Raw genomic sequence first — 18926 nt, forward strand, 5'->3', positions numbered from 1 at the left:
GGCGCGGAAGCTTTAGGTCGTCATTGCTTATTATATAAACACTTTATTAAAATTAACTTAATATTTAAAATGATATCATTTTACTCTCTTGGTGAGTGAAATTACATATGTGCATTACATTTTAATATATTTATATATTAAAATATTAAATTGTCTAACACTCTGCATAAAAATGAGTAATTATTTTAAAATCTGCACTATAAAGCACTCATTAATTCGTGGCAAAAGAACATGTGGCGAATTTGGTATTTCCTAGGTGTTATTGAAATTTCAAACACGAGGTACATAACTACATTGTAGCCTGCCAGGCACCTTGGGCAGTGGCACGTCCCTGGTGCTGCGACCGTGCAGCCAGCGGCCCAGCGCCAGGCCCAGCAGGTAGGGGCTGGCGCGCGCATGCGCCGGCCAGTACAGCAGGTCCTCGATCTCGCTCTTCGCGCCTCTGCGTCAGACACAGTCGCGTGCTCAGCCACTTCTCCCTGTGCCTGTGCATTAGTTGGTCATTACTCTATGGTGCATGCTGGTAGACGTGTGTGTTCCTACAAATTACTTAGTCTATGTTAGGTTAAACACGAGGGTAATTTAAAAGTAAGAAAAGTTTAATGTGACGAGCCACGTAGTTCTGCCCCCCCCCCCCCCCTCCCCACCCTCACACACCACCACCGAGGATTCGTGGCCAATCCGTTCCTTCGTCAGTCTGACGCTAACAGCGAACCACAACAGTCGTGTACTGTTTACAGCGTGGCTTTGAAATGTATGGAAAAATTAAATATCCTGCCAAGTGTAGGTAATGTTAGTAGTATAATACGCTTTTGAATACGAATAAAGTCCACCCTATTGAAATTTACAGACAGATAACCTATGTTTATGATAATGTGATGAATGAAGGTCCAGATCGTAAATGGTGCATCTTGTTTAATGGCGGGCGGAACGAATATTTATGATGAATACCGCTTGGGCCGTCCTTCAGTTGGGACTGAACAACTCATATCCAGGATTGAGATACAAATTCAACAGGATAGATGTATCACTACAATGAAAGTGATGAACTGAAAGAGGATGTTAATGACTGGTTCAAAAACTTGGCGGTAACTGAGTGTTCAAAAGTTTAAAAAAATATATATTTTAATACAATATGGAAAATGTTTGAATTTTTTGGTGACTAATTATAAAAATAGCTAAGGTATTCTTATGTGTTTTAAAAATTAAGTTTTGTTTCATCTAATTAAGGAATGAATGATAGTATGTATGAGCGCTTGGTTCTGGTTGCAGATTGTGTAAGAATGAATGAACGACCGCTATCTGACATTTCGGCGACCATCTTGAATGATATCACAATTGCACTTATAGTTATGGTTGCCATCTTAAACACTATCTTGACCTCTGACCTTGCCACTCAAGAGTGTCGGGCCACCCACATTCTGCTGTGTAGTCTTCAGTTTTATTCCTTGGCTGATCGCAGGGCTCAGACCACCTCTTGAAATATTTATTACAACTTGTATACTAAATTTATTTAAATAAGTAATTATTTTGTTTTAATAAACTTAGTTTCAAATGTCAATTACAAAAGAAAAGCCCACTAGTTTCTACAAGAATATTTTTTCTGTGTGATGTTAAGATTTACTCTGATTTATCATACGACAAACACATTATGTTTTACATGGATTCAATAGCTAAATATTCGGGACTTATTCATTGTTTGGTCCTTTTTTCCAGGATTTCGCATTCAGGTTGTCGTGCCTGGAGCCATGTGTGCTCCTGCGAGGCGGCCCTGCGGCAGTTGCCGGCCGCAGCCACTCTGGGCTCGGCCAACACCAGGGTGCACCGTCAAGTGATACGTGAAATAACACGTGTGCAACAACTAATGCTCTATTGACCAACTTAACATTTTATAGGAAAGGGTGACAGGTAAATATTTCCAACACCTAAACCTTATAAAAAAAATAATTGTATTGAATATAGGGTAGCAGAGCAGAATAGAAAATGGCGCACAAATGATTTGCAGAAGGAAAAGTGACTAGTGTGCAAGTACTGGTGCTGCACTCACATGAGACCAAAGGGCAGCTGGCCGGGCAGATGGTAGGCAGCGGCGATGGCAGCTGGCGTGGCTATGGAAGCTGTGAGAGCGAGCACTAGCAGTACGTTGCCAGCACTGGGCCATCTTCGCAGCGACCACAGCACGAGTAGAGAGAGCAGGAACAGCTGCATGTCTACAGCCAGGTACCAGCCCGGCTTGAAGCACTGCCCCCAGCCATCAAACAGATGTGTGTATACTACTTTCAAATGTTCCAAATTCCTGAAACTTAAAAGACTATCTTCTCACGAAATTTTATGCAGAAGAAAAAATAACATACCATATAAATATCGATGCCAGGTGCATGTATGTGCTGTATGTTTATTAACAGCGAAGTTGTGCAACAGGAGGTGTTATGGGCAGGTTGGAGGCCGTTGAGGTCAGTAGAGATCGCTTGCGCATAGTTCTGCGCATCACGTCACTTCCCAGCCAGTCCGCTCCTATCCGTGATTGGGTTCAGAAGCGCATCTGCTCGTAACGGTCATTTTTATTGTGAGCAGTTTCACGATACAAAGTGCGTGTGTTATAAAATGTTACTATGGCATATATTTTATGTGAGCAAATGCTTAGTTAATATCTAACAGGCGACATGTTAAGTGCAGAATTTTAAAATAATTGGCTTTGTTACTTTAAGAAGCCTTTTAAAAATAATACTTAAACTTTGCGATACCAAGTACATGGTGTACAAATAGATTGGTAAATTAAATCATTTTACTGAAACAAATCATATCATATATCATCGATTCCCGAATGATGAACATCTTTAGCGAGTGTGGGTTCAAAAATGCTGACGAGATGGTAAGTGAACTCCAAAAACATCTTACATTTGTTCAGGGAACTTCACATTTAATTGCTAGTATGACTTTAAAGTTGAATTGTTAAATACTTGTGCTAGAAAACGTCACAAACTAAAAGCTGTACCTTCACTCAAAACATGAAAGTAAAACACCCGTAAAAACTGAGGAAAGTCATTTGCGTTTAGCCGACCGAGTTAAAAGTAAAAATAAGGGGAGGAGAGAATTAAATGTAATTTTATGAAAATTCAATTTAACATGTAAGTGATACACTTGTTATCCGAGCATTTCAGATTTAGTACTAAAAATGAATCGGTTGAAATACTTAGGAAAGAAATCCGGGCCCTTAAAGAAAAATTATTTTGTCGTATGAAAAAAATTATATTTGTAAATTATGAAAAAAAAAACTCAGAAAAGTTAACTTAAATTTTAAAAACCAACGAAAAACTCTTCTTCGTTCCAGATCCGCATACGCAATATTATTTCGGATGATTAAAAAAAATTGACATATTACTTGCTTTGAAAAGGAGGGTAAATTGAAGCAATGACCATTGACTAATTTGATAGTTATATATTTATCATAATTAACTTTCGGAAATGCTGATCCTATTCAATCACCGAAAAAAAAATTTTATTTAAATATTAAGATATCTGCTACCAGTCACAGCCTGTTAAGTCATTTGAAAAGCACATCAAAGCAATTATAATGATCATACAATTCATACATGTGATGAAGTGGTTCCTGAAAAAAATTATAAAAAAACAAGTTAAAATTATTTAGTGATAAGCGAAATGTATGTATTAATTTCTACATAAGTAGCTGTTAAGTTCTTAGAACGAGGCGTCACAGTTGTAAGTATGATGCGGACATTTTTAAAAGGTCATAATCATATTTTGGTTAATTGCTGGCAAAAACACTTCTATTAAAACACTATAAAGGAAATTTTTCAAACATGCTTCATAAAACAATAATATCAGATTTTTCGATGTGTATATGTCACACTGGAATACCTGGACTGCACCGTAGTGCAAGTAGTTTTGTAAAGAGATTTTTTCGCAACAACAAAAATCGTAATGTACAATTTCGTTCATTGTATAGCTAAGTCGACAAAGCATAAAATAAATTATATACGTATTGTTTATCAGACATGTGAATGTATTGATAAACGTAAAACGAGCACAGCTGATAAGATAAGGCCGTCAGGAAGCAGGTGTTGTGTAGCGGCCGGCTACAGCTGGGCTGCAGAGACGTCACAGCGGAGTGTGATGTATGTGAAACTTTTACTGTATGTATTGAGGTATGTGTATTAAATTTAGTTAATGTATTAGCTACTTGGGCTGTCGGGCAAGCGAAGCCAGGGCGGATGTTGTCGAGATGACTGAGTGTGTACAGAGTTCGGGAGCCTGAGGCCACGGGACAACAGGAAATGTACTATGAACCAGTAGCGGAACTTGGGTAAATAACACACAGCCTCTGGGCCTGGAAGTATAAACATGTGAGCAACCGTGTTTACAGGACCAGGGCAGGAACTGACCTCCCGGTCACGAGGTTGTTACAGAGTGACCCCGGTCACAGGGTTGATTCAGAGGAGGAGTAAAGGCAGAGGAAGCTATCGGGGTCGAGGGAGACTTTCGTAGAAGCTGGAGGGGAACAGTCGTAAGGTAGGAACCAAGCAGGGTCTGAGCGCTTGGCAGGAAGCGCGATGATTAGTTAAAGTCTTCAGAATACTGGAAGCAGTTAAGGTAGATACTTCGCAACTGCCATGGCTTGGCTGTCATTAGCAACATTAGCAAGCTGAATAATGAATTAAGAATTTTATGATTATTGTAAGATAACACCGATGCAGAGTATAATAAAAGAGAGCATAGTATTACAGGAGTTAGAGTTATTGCTTAAAACCTCGCTCGCTTGCCCGCAACATCGCTGCCTGACAGAAATCCTCGCCGCTCGGATACAACAGGAGTGTGGGCTGACTACGTTGCCTGATGGGATCGAGGCAACCTGTCATAGGCACCAAGACATAGCGACCGGCTTACTGTTAGGCTGGGAAAATGAGAGGAAAATAATGAGAGAAGAAAGTACTCTTGCAGCAACATATGGGACAAAGATACAATTAAAGCAAACAACCCAAAATGAGCAAACACATTCTCGAGACAAACAGCGGGTTGCCAGGCTACGATTCTAGCCATACAAAACTGTCGACAGCATGGAAACATGTATTTTGCCAATTACTCAGCCTATATATTAACTGTAAAGAAATGTATGATGCGCACCAATTAAAATAGGCAAGCTGTTAGTAGAACATCTGAATCTGCAGACACATGAATCAAATAACACTAAGCCAAAGCCAAATAAAATAGAAGAAAATGCATCGCAGAATTAACATGTTATTTGGTAAATTTTCGTGAGAAATAATAATATTGTTACGAGCATACTAGAAGCTGGGCCCGAGGCCCAAGGCACCTGTCAGAGCGCTAGCCCCAAGTGGGGCATTACGACGTGCGGCGCATTGCTTCCCGGATTAGCTGCCCGCCTCGCTACCCCCCCCCCTTCCTCGCGGTGCCTTGTCTTCCATCGCGCAGTCTCTCTGGAGTGTTCTGCGGGCTCCCAGAGACCTCCACGTGGAGTGGCATAACTAGAACGCCATTTTTCTGGGATCTTCGGACATAATGACGACTCTGATGACGCGACCAATGAAAGAAATGTGATACCATTACAGAAGGGGGGCTGAGGGGTATAAAAGCAGCGACGTCAGCCTTCGAGTCAGTGGAGTGGATTGTGAAGTGGCTCCATGACGACAGATAATCAGACGACAAGCGACGAGCTTCCTAATGGCCTGGCAGATGCAGACCAGATCCCTTGTGCCCTCCCAGACACTGACAACACTCCTAACGACCAGACTGATATTTCCAAGACTCCTGGTAAGATAAACACTGTGACTTCCATATGGGTTACCAATGAATTATCAATATAATTATAAAAGAATTTACAGTTTCAACTGGATGTAGTTCACCTTAGGATTCCAATGATACAAACTGTTGCCTGATTCTATCAATACCAAAAACCATTTCCATTATAAAATTATTAAAATTTTGATCTCAAATACTAACTTACAAATAAACTTTCATTCAATAGTAAAATTACATTTGCGCTCAGGCTTAACTAAAGGCTTGAAGAGCGGGATCTCTGAGTTTAAGATACTCAAGGTAAAGAATACAAATCAATTAAACAGTGTGTGAAGCAAAATGTAAAACTTTAATTTAATCCAGTTAAATAGTTAATTATATCACTTGGCAACAATTTTCATCAAAATGATAGTGTTTTATATAGAATGATAAAAAAAATACAATGGCATGGGATTAACTAACATAACATTACCTTAGGTTCGACATCAGGACATCAGTGCAATCCAAGCAATATGATATATGCCAAAACAGACTTACCTTTTCAGGAGATTGTGATATCTAAAATAAATACTTGATATTCCTTAATGAAGACTAGACATATTGGACAGATACACGCAAAATATCAACACATGTCACAAATTACGATCGTAATCTTGGTCCTGGGGTTCAGCTGGTAGCTCAGTGAAATGGTCCAATGATGGATTCCACTGCAGGTTGATTTCGAGCATAATCCATCCTAGTTCCTTCCTTCCTGACATGTTTACTTGCTTACTTACTTGGTTATTTACTTGCTTGCTTACTTTCTTACTTATTTACTATCTTACTGTGAACCTCTTTAAAGTAAAGAGTTGCAGCATTTCGAGATCTGATATTTGTATTTTTCTACTGTAACCTCCGCATAGTGACTGTCTGCATCATTTGCTACCATTGTGGTTACAAGTTAGTGTAGACGAATATATGTATTACATGCTTGTTACTGCATAATAGGTTAGTGAACACCTAATGGCCATCTCATGACAGTTATGGGTAAATATATACTTCTGTAATGATAGTTGATTTTAAATGTTTACTTTTACTCACCATGAGCTTGGTGCCATTCAGGTAGTTGTTAATGTAGAGAATATTGGTCCACCAGCCTCTGACACAAAGATCCCTCTGAGTACCGATTAATTTGTACCATAAAGGACCATCGCCCATCCGGTACAGCAATGTTGCGTAGAAGAATATCACAGCAGCATAAGGTGGTGTCAACCTATATATGTCAATTGCAAGCACACAATGGGAGAGAATTAATTGGTTACTTAAATTTTATACACATCTTAAAAACTTGTAATGTTTTGTATTAACACAATAGAGCTAAAGGTAGGCAATAGTATTCTTCTAAAAAAAAGTCAAAACAAAAACGATTTTACTAACTAGTTTTTTGGAAGGTTCTGTAGTTTTATTGTTCCAGCTGCCATCTTTGTTAACACTGACCTTGTATAATGATGTTTGTCTTTACCAGTGACCTTTGCCAGTAGCTTTAATTAATCAACGAGTTGTAATTTTTGACTCTAATCTTTCAAAATATTATATATTTCAGATATATAAAAAAAATGATACGCCAAAAATATACACATGAGTAATCATTCCACATAGCCATCTGTTATATTAAATTTTGTAAAATTATAAAATTTATGCTTGGTGGCTGCAGATACTGCGATCTAGCAATGATCTCTGTCTGTTTGCACAGGAAAACTTTACTCAAGAGACTCTGTGTGTTCCTTTCTTGTTAAGCGTGAACACTCTCTGAGTCACTACATGATGCGACATCTGTTGGTGAAAAGTAGAACTACTTAGGTATTAATTTTTAAATAAAAAATGGAAAATTGCTCTTGCTGCAGGATTATAGAACCACATAGTTTAATATTTAATTGTAATATAAACTTTCAGTAAGAGTTGCAGAGGCTATTATGGATTATGGATCGATACCTGCAGTGTTATCGATAGGCCGCTGTTGTGTTAATGCAGCAAACAGTTTACCTTTGAGAAACAATGCTAAGCATCAAGAGAGGATTGAGTGTATTATGGGTCCTAACCAAAAATCATTTAGTTACATCCAGTTCCATAAATCCTTTGATCGAAGATATATCTTGAATGAACATCGCAAGATTGGAAAAACCAAGCTGACTAATTATAGCGAGAACGAGTCTACAACCCCGAGGAGGAATGAAGGCCAAAATATTAGACGACTATTAAGAATTTGAAGAATGTGAAAGTTCTGATATTGACAACACTATCCCAGATCAGGCTAATGATTTGGAATTGAAAGCTAATGAAGAAAGTAGCATGTTCATGGCATATGTATTAATATATTCACACAAAATTCTTGTCATCTCTGGAGCTGACAAAATCCAATATTGTGATGAAGTTCTGAGACCAAAATGATTGGAAACGATGTTCGCATTAGAATAAATAATTCTCATCATTCTTATGATAATCACTGGGCGATGACGATTTTATTGACTATTAAGCTGACATTAAAACAGAAAACTAAAGATATTTTAAGAATATTAATAACGATCATGCAAGGAAAATAACAGAAGCAGATAAGAGATTGATTACACATCAAGGGAGGATCATAAGGTATTGTCGTCAGGTTAAGACCTATACTTGCTTCGCAAAATACCGAAGGCTTATTCATCACCAAAGAAACATTAACTTTACTTCGTTAACTAAGAAATGCGGAGTAGTACAGTAAAGGGGCTCCTAGCACTGGCTTCTGGTTGTGATGCATGGTGGCGGTGTCTGTTGCCTTGGAAATTACATCTCCAATAATGTCATGGCAGCCATCTGGGATAAACTTGACATTGACCTTTGACTTGAACTTTAATTTTATAGTCGACCTTGATATTTAACCTTTACCTTGACTTTAATCTTTGAACTTTACATTTAACCTTTGGCCTTGATATTTGACATTGACTTTTGAACTTAGATATTGACCTTGTCCTTTGGCCTTAGTCGCAATCTTGAATTCCGCCATCTTGACATCGAAAATCCAACTTCCCGAATGTTTCACTTTTCGTTATGTCCACCATATTACATCATGTCAGCCATATTGAATTCTGCCATCACATTCGCCATTTTGAATTCTGATGTCAGTCCGCTATCTTGTATCTGATGTCACAAGAATTTGTTTTCGATTCTGACATCATGTCTGCCATCTTGTTGTCTGCTGGTGGCCGCCATCTTGTATACTGCTATCTTTGTTTATGCTGTTGTTCTTAGAAAATGACAGCAATGATCTTGTCTCGTGCATGTAGGGCTGATGTTCCATTACCTGCCAAAGTGGTTGTGGTCTTATTGACATATTAAACTTTATTTATATGCAAATTACATTGGAACCATGGTGATTTGAACCATTACAGCTCGGATTTCTGGGTTGGAAAACATACCTTTGATCGGAAGGCCATTGAGACATTTACTAGACAGAGTATTAAATAAGGTTTTCTCGCATTGTCTAGCATTCTTTCTCAAGATAAATTCCTTGCTGCAGAACTTACACCTATGTCCTTTCGATAACACTGCAGACATCGAACCGGGATCCATTTTTGCTTCTGAGACTATTTGTTTTCCTCGGCACCCCTCTCCTGTTTGGCACGGGCGTGGACGTCAACGCTAGTTGGACTACTTCTGCTTCTGCGACGGGACGCGGCCGCGGAGGTGACGTCACTGTGATGCCGGCTTGCACCCCGCCCCGCTGCTCCGCTTGTGTTCTGGAGCTTCGCTGATCCTGGCCCTTGTCGGCCACTGGACTCCCTGCGAGGTCGGCTTGACGCCGACGCCTCCCGGGATCGGCTGGCCTGGTGCAGAAGTGAGGCTGCTGTCCCCCTGCGTGAGGCGCGAGCCCTGTGCCGAGAGATGCCTGGTGCCGCAGTCTAGGGCGGGCCTTGATCGGCCTGCCTGCCCCTGTGAAGCTCGACTCCCACCTCACAGCGGAGCCTCCGCGGGGGAGCCGCCTTGTTGCGCGATAGTCTCCGGCTGCCGGCCGCCCGTTCTGCAACCATCTGCGAAGCTACGGGGGCCGTCGCACAGTGAAGCTCGTGTTATTTGGACAGTAAACAAATGGAAGAGCCTTTGGTTTCGAAAAGGGGGCGGGGTTGAAGAGGCCCAGAGAACCTCTTCGTTTATTAGGTCTAAACGTCAAGCCTCGCGCCTTAACCCCCCCCCCCCCCTGCAATACTCCACCCCCCTCCTTTCAACTCCTGGGTCTGTGACGCAGCGTTTCTTTTCCCCTTCTCCCCGCGCTACGATGGTGGCGCCTCCAGTGGCAAGTCGAGGTGCGACCGAGGCTCATCGCCTCTGGGCCTTCTTCACCTCTAGCTCTCGTTGGGGTCGGTCGTGCGTTCGATGGCGGTCGTCCACTCTCTCGTCTGGTCGGTAATGTGTTTGGATGCCTTGATTGTCCGCGAGGTGACCGTGGAACTAGCGTAAAGTAAATCGTGTGTTTCCATAATCCAACTGTAACGATATTTTGGCTGTCACCTTCTGAAATTGTCTTTCGCTCCTTTCATGGAAACACACGTCGCTTGCCGACCTGGGTACTGCAGGATGGTTTTGCATTGCCATTCTTTCTGCCCTTTTTTCCCGTGCCCTTTGTAAAGTGTGGTTTTCATAATCCTCCTGGCTGGCCACCCCTTCCCCTATTTGAATACCCGGTTTGGGGTCGATTGCAGACTCTACTGGTTCTGTCGCACGTGTACGAGACGTCTGTGTGCACGTCTTAATACCCGGGTTTTCTTGTTTTCGTGCAGCGTGCTTAATTTCTGGGTACGTTTCCTTCCCCGACGGTCTCGAATTACGTTGGGCCATGTCATGCCGATTCCAACATTCTAGAGGAGGAATTGGTCCGAGCGTAGGTGCTCACTTTAACTTAGTTCATTTATGCTCGTGTTTAACTCGCTCAGTAGTACCGCTTGTGGCGCACGATGTACCTTCTTAATCAGTAACTTGTTTTTATTGTACTTGTGCACTTTAACCTGTACTTATTATTCCAAAGAATATATATATACACATTTGTGTGTATAAGGATGTTTAAATTACACTAGTCTCATGTTCCTAATGATCCCGTCTATTTGTATACTCTTTTATGTACACCTATAAACTAGCTGCAACAGGTTCTACTAGAAGAAACCCCCCCTTCCTTATCCTATACTGATTAGCAGGTTGAAGCATCCTTCAAATGCAATCTGAGAGTTTATAATTATAAACGGATACTCAAATTGAATTTTAATATTTCATCAGCGGGAGTTAATTTATCTCATTCAAGAAACTTGTAATAAGTAGTTCCGATTCTTGTCAACAGATGTCACCACATGTCGTATTCAGTTGTGTATTTTTTTATGTGAGATGCAGGATGCTCACTCACGATCGCAAGAGGAGGGCTTCGCTGGACCTCAAGGGTAAGGAAACTCGTCTTGCATGATGGTATGGTTCTGACGTTCTAACTAAATGGATGTGTAATCAACATTCCGAAATTGAATCATATCTCACAAAGATATGTTGCAACTTATAATATAATAAGTTATGTTAAATAATTTCAGGAATAAATATTTAGAACTTCGTTGTGGAAAGTATTTTTCTGAGCGTGTTCGCGATACGGACTTATAAAATATTTGCAAGAAGATATGCAGATATGTTTTAGCAAGCGATACTTACAGGAAGGCTATTGTTTTTATCAATAATTATTACTTAAAGACTTTCGTGAATTAATATTGGATAATCCTATCAAGATCCCCTATAATAATCTACAAAAGTACTTTCATTAACAAATATTGAGTAACACTATCAAGAGCTGCAGATTCAAAGATTCACATCTCAAAATTACATCATAACTCCCCCAGGCAGATAATCCCGTTAGAGTTTGATCCCGGTTAGGAGAAAGATGGTTCTTTTACATGCCAGACACTGTTTCCAGAGCCTGACATGGGTTCCTAGAACCGAGAAATAGATACGCCATTTCCAATCGTGGCATGTTACTGGGGAGTGCCCAGCTAGGTCGAGAGGTTGAGGAGACCCATCCCAACTTCGGCCCCACCGAAACACCCCCAGCTCCGCCGTCCACCCCCTGACCTCCAACAGAGCAAGCCCCCTCTGAGGGATCTGAGTAGCAACGACACGGAACCATACCTCTCACATCCCTGGGACCCCTCGGTCACCCAGTTACTCGTGATCCAGCTGAGGCCTATCCAACCTCTACTAGCTCAGCAGGCTAGTACCCGAGCTTAAGTAGCTCAACACTTCCACTCGTCAACAGGGCGGGGACCCTTCGGAGTGTTCTCCAAGCATAGGAGGACCACTACCACCACGTTTTCCTACTCCAATCCTGATCCTGAGCCATTTGAGGAAATCTCAGCAGGGAACTATCACAGTAAAAGATCAGTCCCATGGCACCCTTCATCTTCAGGTATAGTGCTTTCCCAGGCAGCCTCATAGCGGGAGAGCACCCCCTAATCCGGACTTGGATGTCCTTGGGTACTTCAATATCAGCATATCCCCCGCCCGAAGGTTACAGCTTTGCCAGAGCCCGGGTAGGTATGGTAACACCAAACCAAGGATTGCCTTAATTGCTGACCCTTGGAATATCCACCGCCCGAAGGTTACAGCTTTGCCAGAGCCCGGGTGCCCGGACAGGGAGCGAAACCCCGCCACGCTGCCACCCTTCGCTATTCCATATGCATCCTGGATTCTTCACTTTGAATCCGATGCTTTGAGACACCACCTAGGGTTTGGGGGTCCAAAACCCCCCAGTGGACTTTCTGCAGAGGCAAGTCGTAGTCACCTACCCCCAACTTACTAATCCACCAGAATTCCCGTTCCGACATACCGAGGAAGTCTGAGGAGTGGGCACCCCCGGCATTGCCCATATTTGTTTAAACACTGGTGCCACGAGAAGGCTATGGGTTGCCGTAAGTGGGAGAGGCTATATATTCGCATCACACGCCCTTTTTGGGTCTTGCAGAGAGCTTCACTCAGATACTAGAGCCGACTACAACTCCGACACTTCATAGGTCCGCTCTTCATCCAACAAGGTTGACGGGAAACCCCGTTGGACGCAAGACCCTTAAGCCAGCTATCAAGAGCTACAATAAGAGCTACAATAAGAAATTATGTGAACTAAGCTGGTGCTGTTGAAGATACCGTAATGATTCGTAACTACCGGGCTACGATGGTTATTGCGTCGAGCCACAATGAAAGACCTCGTCCAAGTTGCTGCTCTCCTGATACGGTGGTTTACACTTGTATAGTAAACTATTGAAAATGGACCATTAGATATTTGAAGTGCTTATGTGCCATGATGTGTAAATCAAAAAGGTATGTAGAATAGTAACTACCTGCGGACAGTTTAGGTTGAATGCTCGCATGTGTATACGCAATAAAGCTGATGCACAGCAACCGATTGCGATAATGACTGGACATGAATCTAAATTTAATACGTGCTCGACGCGTTACAGGTAAATGATAATGGATTCTAACTATTTAATCCGCATTTCGTAGAACATTGAAAGACTATTATTATTTAAATAACATAAAGGGGTCAATATATATTTGTAGTTTTCTTAGTGATATCGAGCAGAATATAATATAAATCAGCTTACGGATGAAGTAAAGACACATGGAGTTTAAAAGTTATTTATGAGGTAAACTGGAGTCACTTGAGAACCAGGTGAAGAAGTGATCTTGCAAGGCGATGAATACTGCCATTTACAATTCTGATGAAGTGACGCAGTTTGTGAAACACTGTATCGAGAAATTCTGTCGAGAAGAAAAAGACTACATAGGAAAATGATCTGGCTGGTCGCTGACTTCTGAGGACAGACTGAAACAGATAATTAGTCATTTATACTCAATACAGAAGTTATTGTATAATATATTGTTTAAGTTGTCATGCATAATTGTATAAGATTATAATTTATGTAATAAATAATGTTTATAAAAAATATTGTCTTATTTTTGTAATCTTGTGTAGAATTGAACCTGGGCCTTTAACTGTGTGGGCCAAGAAGTATTAAGTATTTTATATTTGTACCAGTGATAGAACCGAAATATATATAGTAAATCAATATATTAATAGGTTATTTTTTAATGATTTTTAAAAAATCTACATGTTTTTAAGATGATAATTACGAAATTTCTAGATGGCAGCCCAGACACTACAATATATTATCGTTTGGTGATTGATAGTACTGCACTCAAGTGAGTAAAAAATAAACCAAGATGGTGGGTGCTCACTCTAGCGGAGCGGACATAAACAAGATGGCATATGCATGTTGGTGGAATCCAAGATGGCTGCCATTGCATTCCATTGGTTGAGCGTTAATATATTCCTTGGTATTGGTCAATCTGTTTAGTGAATTTTTTTAGAAAGTATCTATTTATTTTCATTAGTAAATTCACCAAGAATCGAACCAAGGACTTTCATTTAAGTTTTTTAATAATTTTTTCTGATTTTTTTATATTTTTTTGGTAATTTGTATTAATATTTTATTAAATGCTCTTGCAGGGATCTAACTCAGTACATCCAAAGTCCATGGCATAGAAACATATTTTATTTTTTTATTTTTTAAGAATACTTAATAAAAAATGATTTTTTAATTTTTTGGTAAAGATGTAATAGAGGTGTCGAATTACACTCAAAGTATCATATTTCATTCACATTTCAAGGTTATGGTCATCTTAATTGGCCGTCATGTCATGATTATCCAAAATAGCGGTCGGTCATTGACCTACTCTGGACACTATTCCCTACTACTTGTGTTTAGGATTAAGTAACCCACAATGCATACAACACTTGCGCATGTCTCACTCGTGCGGGCGCCTCAGGTCAGCCACTGCCCGACCGGGCACAGAGGCAGCTAGTAAGAAACTACCCACCTGATGTACCTGCACACAATGAACTTGATGACACTGCAGCACGAGCTGTCTGCTTGCTTGAGGAACGAGTAGGAGAGTAGCAGGCCGCCTAGCAGCAGGAAGGAGTCCGTGGCCAGACTCCCATTCAGCAGCAGCATCAGTGCGTTGTCATAGAGCACCTGCATCCACGCTTGGATTTATGTCGTCCTCCAAATACTACAATACTCACAGCCTTTGTTACAACACATAACAACTATTCTACGCTAAGCAGTTTTGTTATTCTTGGGTTAAATTTTAAATTTTGTTTTAATAATATTCGAAATAAATCATTATATCCAATTCTGTATGAATCCTTGAGATGTATAAGTTTTAATTATACTGAAATGATAGCTTCCATGTTGTCTGACAGTTAAAATGTTAAGAGATTTTGGGCACTATATTTCCTTATACTATACTTTTTAGTTGCAGCAAAGGTCACTATAGCCCAGCGTGCCAAGGAATAAACCACAACTTCGACCGACGCCCATTGAGACCTGATGCCGAATCGTCTCTGTACTGTTGCGAACTTATACGACAACTTACGTGTATGAGCCTAAGACTGTTGCGTAAAGCATATTTGTTCGTAAACAGCAGGGAGTTGTGCAGAACAATCACCCACAACATGCTCAGCACTCGTATGCCATTAAGGCAAGTCATGGTGTCGCGTGGAACTGTCGTAGTCAACAGCCGGCTGATGTTCGCTCGCACGGAGAAGGCAACCAGGCCGCGCTGAAGGCCTGCAACACACGTGCTGCTGACTGCGGACACCAGCTCAACTCAACAAGTACTGCACTTTCTGGAGCCTTCTGATGCAGTGCAGCATAAAACACATTTCAAACACTAATTAAGGGGGAAATGTAAAACAACTGTAAAAATCTGTATACATCCCATTATTATTTTAAAAAAAAACTTTTTGATTTGATAAAATCCACGTAAGATTCGAAATAAAACCATAGATGGGTTCTTTTTAGCGTCACAGGAAGGTGTGGCACAGCTGACCTACCCTCCGAAGCCGTACAGAGTGCGGCCCTGCCTCTTCAAGGCGTACACGACGTCCATTGCGGTGACTGTCTTTCTCTTGGCGTGCTCTGTGTAGGTGACCGCATCACCAGGAACACTTTGAGCACGCCTCGTGTCTCCTGGTAGATGAGGCCCGAGATGCGCTTCACTCCGCCTCGCCTGGCCGGCTTGGTTGTGCCCTGGAGGTTGTCACGCAGCACCTTCCTGTGACGCTTTTTTAAAATAGTTTCAACTCACTTTAATGTGGTAGCCTAAGCAAATAATATTGTGTTAGAAGTTCGAAGCATGAAAACACATAATAAAATTCAACATACAAAATGTTATTTATAGCCAAGGTATTAAGTTAAATTCATAATACATGTACTTGCCATTTAAATCATTCTTTCTGGTGTCTCGCGCGCTGTTGTACACATCAAAAACTGTTGCAACGACCAGTAGTAGAGACATAGCAATCACAAATATTCTGAAAAAGGAAAACCACAGTAAAACACAAGACTTTTTCATCTATGACATTTTAAAAACCTCCCCACCTATACTTATGTGTGGTTTGTAGTATATTTAAATTCAATCAAAAGCTAAATGAGTAGAGTACTCATAGAGCCAGCATGTAGCCAAGTACTTACAGGAAAGCGAGCTCAGCAGCAGAAAGTGGTTGAGGTGCAGACACCCGGCAGTCCTCAGGCCGAACCCGCACCCTTGCCACAGGCTCTATGGCTTGCAGTCTCTCTCTCAGGCTTGCCTCCACCTCTCCCGCAGAGCATGTGGATGGCACACATACGCCCCAACTAAGCGTCTTGTCCAGTAGCTGCCATTCCTCGTCCTTCACAATCAAAACAAACACGCACTTCACACACACTTGCCAGAGACCCTACGTCTAAGATGGTGGAAATTACAGAAACAAATATGACTACCAACAATCTTCAATTCTTTTTTCAGTACCCAGGTGCCTGGCACATTTTTTTATATTACTCGCATAATTCTTCATTTTATTTGAAAATTGAAAATATTGCTTATATTTTCTTAGTACCCAGCTGTTTTAATGTTCAGTTTAAGAACCCTCTCTAAAACTATGATTTTTTTTATTCGCCGCAGAGAATTTGAATGTGCTTTGGCACAGACTTGCAACCCACCGCTCGCCAGAAGACGCTGAACAGCTGCCACAGTCGACCGCCGTCTCGTGCAGGAAGTGTGATGGAGGCAGTGCAGTGCTGCCCCTGGAAGCCGCTCCCCACGGCCCCCAGGCACTCGTCGTAGTCTCCGAAGTTGGCCAGGTTGCCCACGCCGAGTCCACTCTGCAGCTTGGCCGACGAGTCGAACACTGCACAGTCGCAGCCGCGCCCGCTGCTATACATCACATAGCAGGTCGTCATATTTCAGGTTTGGTTCGTCCCGGTGCACCGGCTCATGGCTCGGATCCAGGGATCCGCAGCGGCCATCTTGGATACTGCCATTTGGTTTTCTAGAACATTCCGCCTTTTGAATTAATATTTCATGTCCGCCATGTTGTTTTCTAGAACTTTCCACTTTCCGGATTTTTCAATCGATTGCTCCATTCATGTGCATTGCAATTTATGAAAGAATGACATCATCGAACACCCTACTGCCATTTTGAAAATATATTTATTATCGTAAACAAATGAGAAAAATAAAAAAAATTAAATTTTAATAAAAATTTACCACTATCGCTGGAGTGAGCCATTGTGTTATTTTAGTAGAGACCGCCATATTGATTTAATTGGATGGATGTCTTGTTGAGTGTTGGTTCCACGTGCATGCAAAGTCGAGTTTCTATTTCCTACCAATGTTATTATGAACCTTAGAGACAAAACCTTAAAAAAATATATAAAAAAAGTCGTGGAAATATTCAAAATCTTCACCATTTTGTTCATGATGGAGGCATGCACAGAGGCGGCAGCACTACTCACTCTCGAGGGCCCACAGTGTGTCATTGGCGAGCTCGTGCAGATACGCCCGGCTGTGTTCCAGGCAGTGGGCGGACATGTTGGTGGGCGGTGACACCGGGGCAAAGGGACGGTTCAACCAATCCTGCACCTCGCCCGGGTCCTGCTGTGACGTCAGTGCGGGGAGCAGTAGCGCCGCAGCTACCAGCGAGGCCATGCTGCCAGTCGCAGCAGTCCTGGGACGAACTGAGCACTTCTAGCCAAGTGCACGCTGCGTCCAAGGCAACAGCAGCAGGTTTAGAGAGCGATAAGACTCGCATGCCCCAGACCTGTCTTCAGACCGCGATAACCCACTATATTCAGCCCCTGCGACCTGACACAGGCTAATCGTGTACGTTATACTCGTTATCTGTAGTATTATCATTATTTTTAAACCACCTCAATTGTTTTGTTGATAAAATTTTAATGATGTAGTAAACATGTCGATGATATAAGTTATAATTTGTATGTCAGTAGTTTTGTGTTGTAGAGTGAAGGAATTGTATTAGTACAACGTGTTTCTTGCTCTGCGCGTTTGCTTTTTAAGATTTAAAAAAAAATCATAAATATTTTATCTTAACCCTTAAACACTGTGCCTTATTTTTTGGCATTGTTACTGACCCTGGGTCAGAGGGACCGCCATATTAGCAATAATTTTTATAGAATAGAATATGTTAATATTTTGTAATAATATGCCTTTCTATACACGTATTATTTATTTTTTTCGTCGACGTTGCTAATCGCCTAAAATATATGCTAAATATACTAATAAAGTCTAATATACTAATAAAGTTTGGTTCTACTACAAAATGTGCACATAATTAAAAAATTTATACAACATATTCACAATAATAATGTTTCAACCGTATGTACAGTAAAGAAATTGTAAAAAAAAAAAGGAGGTAAAGAAAATTTTGTTACAAACTGTTGCACAAAATTTCTGACGTCAGTAGAATTGCCATAGCCCGTAGTCCTGTGTCCAAAACCTCGGAGTGGACTCATATGGTGGATGCGGATTCCCGCGAAGAGCGCCACAGCTAAACACGAGAGAGGGGTGGGTCGCCTGCTCTGTGGTACACTAATACGAGGCTGCGATAGTTCGGGACCTCTTATAACTGTTACTGCGGCACTCCCCTACTCACCTCAAGACGTTGATGCCTAACTAGGAGGGACAGGTGAAAACTTACAAATAATTCAAACTGTTTGGTCAATGAACTTTAATCACGCGCATTTCCCGGGACTTTGCACAGTCATGTTGGC

At 41.3% G+C, this 18926-nt stretch overlaps 1 protein-coding gene across 1 annotated transcript in view; it reads right to left on the reverse strand.

Annotated features, from left to right (window-relative positions):
• The window catches only part of LOC134529988 (nose resistant to fluoxetine protein 6-like), a 30325-nt gene extending 12429 nt beyond the window's left edge, over positions 1-17896 (reverse strand). The window contains exons 1-9 of the mRNA XM_063364514.1: positions 17652-17896; positions 16857-17044; positions 16350-16546; positions 16095-16189; positions 15250-15443; positions 14689-14846; positions 6856-7027; positions 2048-2241; positions 313-442 (exon numbers count right to left, since the gene is read on the reverse strand). Coding sequence (XP_063220584.1) covers positions 313-442; positions 2048-2241; positions 6856-7027; positions 14689-14846; positions 15250-15443; positions 16095-16189; positions 16350-16546; positions 16857-17044; positions 17652-17844 — 1521 coding nt within the window. The 5' untranslated portion in view covers positions 17845-17896. The remainder of the gene's footprint in view (positions 1-312; positions 443-2047; positions 2242-6855; positions 7028-14688; positions 14847-15249; positions 15444-16094; positions 16190-16349; positions 16547-16856; positions 17045-17651) is intronic.
• Between the last annotated feature and the right edge of the window lie 1030 nt (positions 17897-18926).

The sequence above is a fragment of the Bacillus rossius genome, chromosome 3, assembly GCF_032445375.1.
Source record: "Bacillus rossius redtenbacheri isolate Brsri chromosome 3, Brsri_v3, whole genome shotgun sequence".
Lineage (NCBI taxonomy): Eukaryota > Metazoa > Arthropoda > Insecta > Phasmatodea > Bacillidae > Bacillus > Bacillus rossius.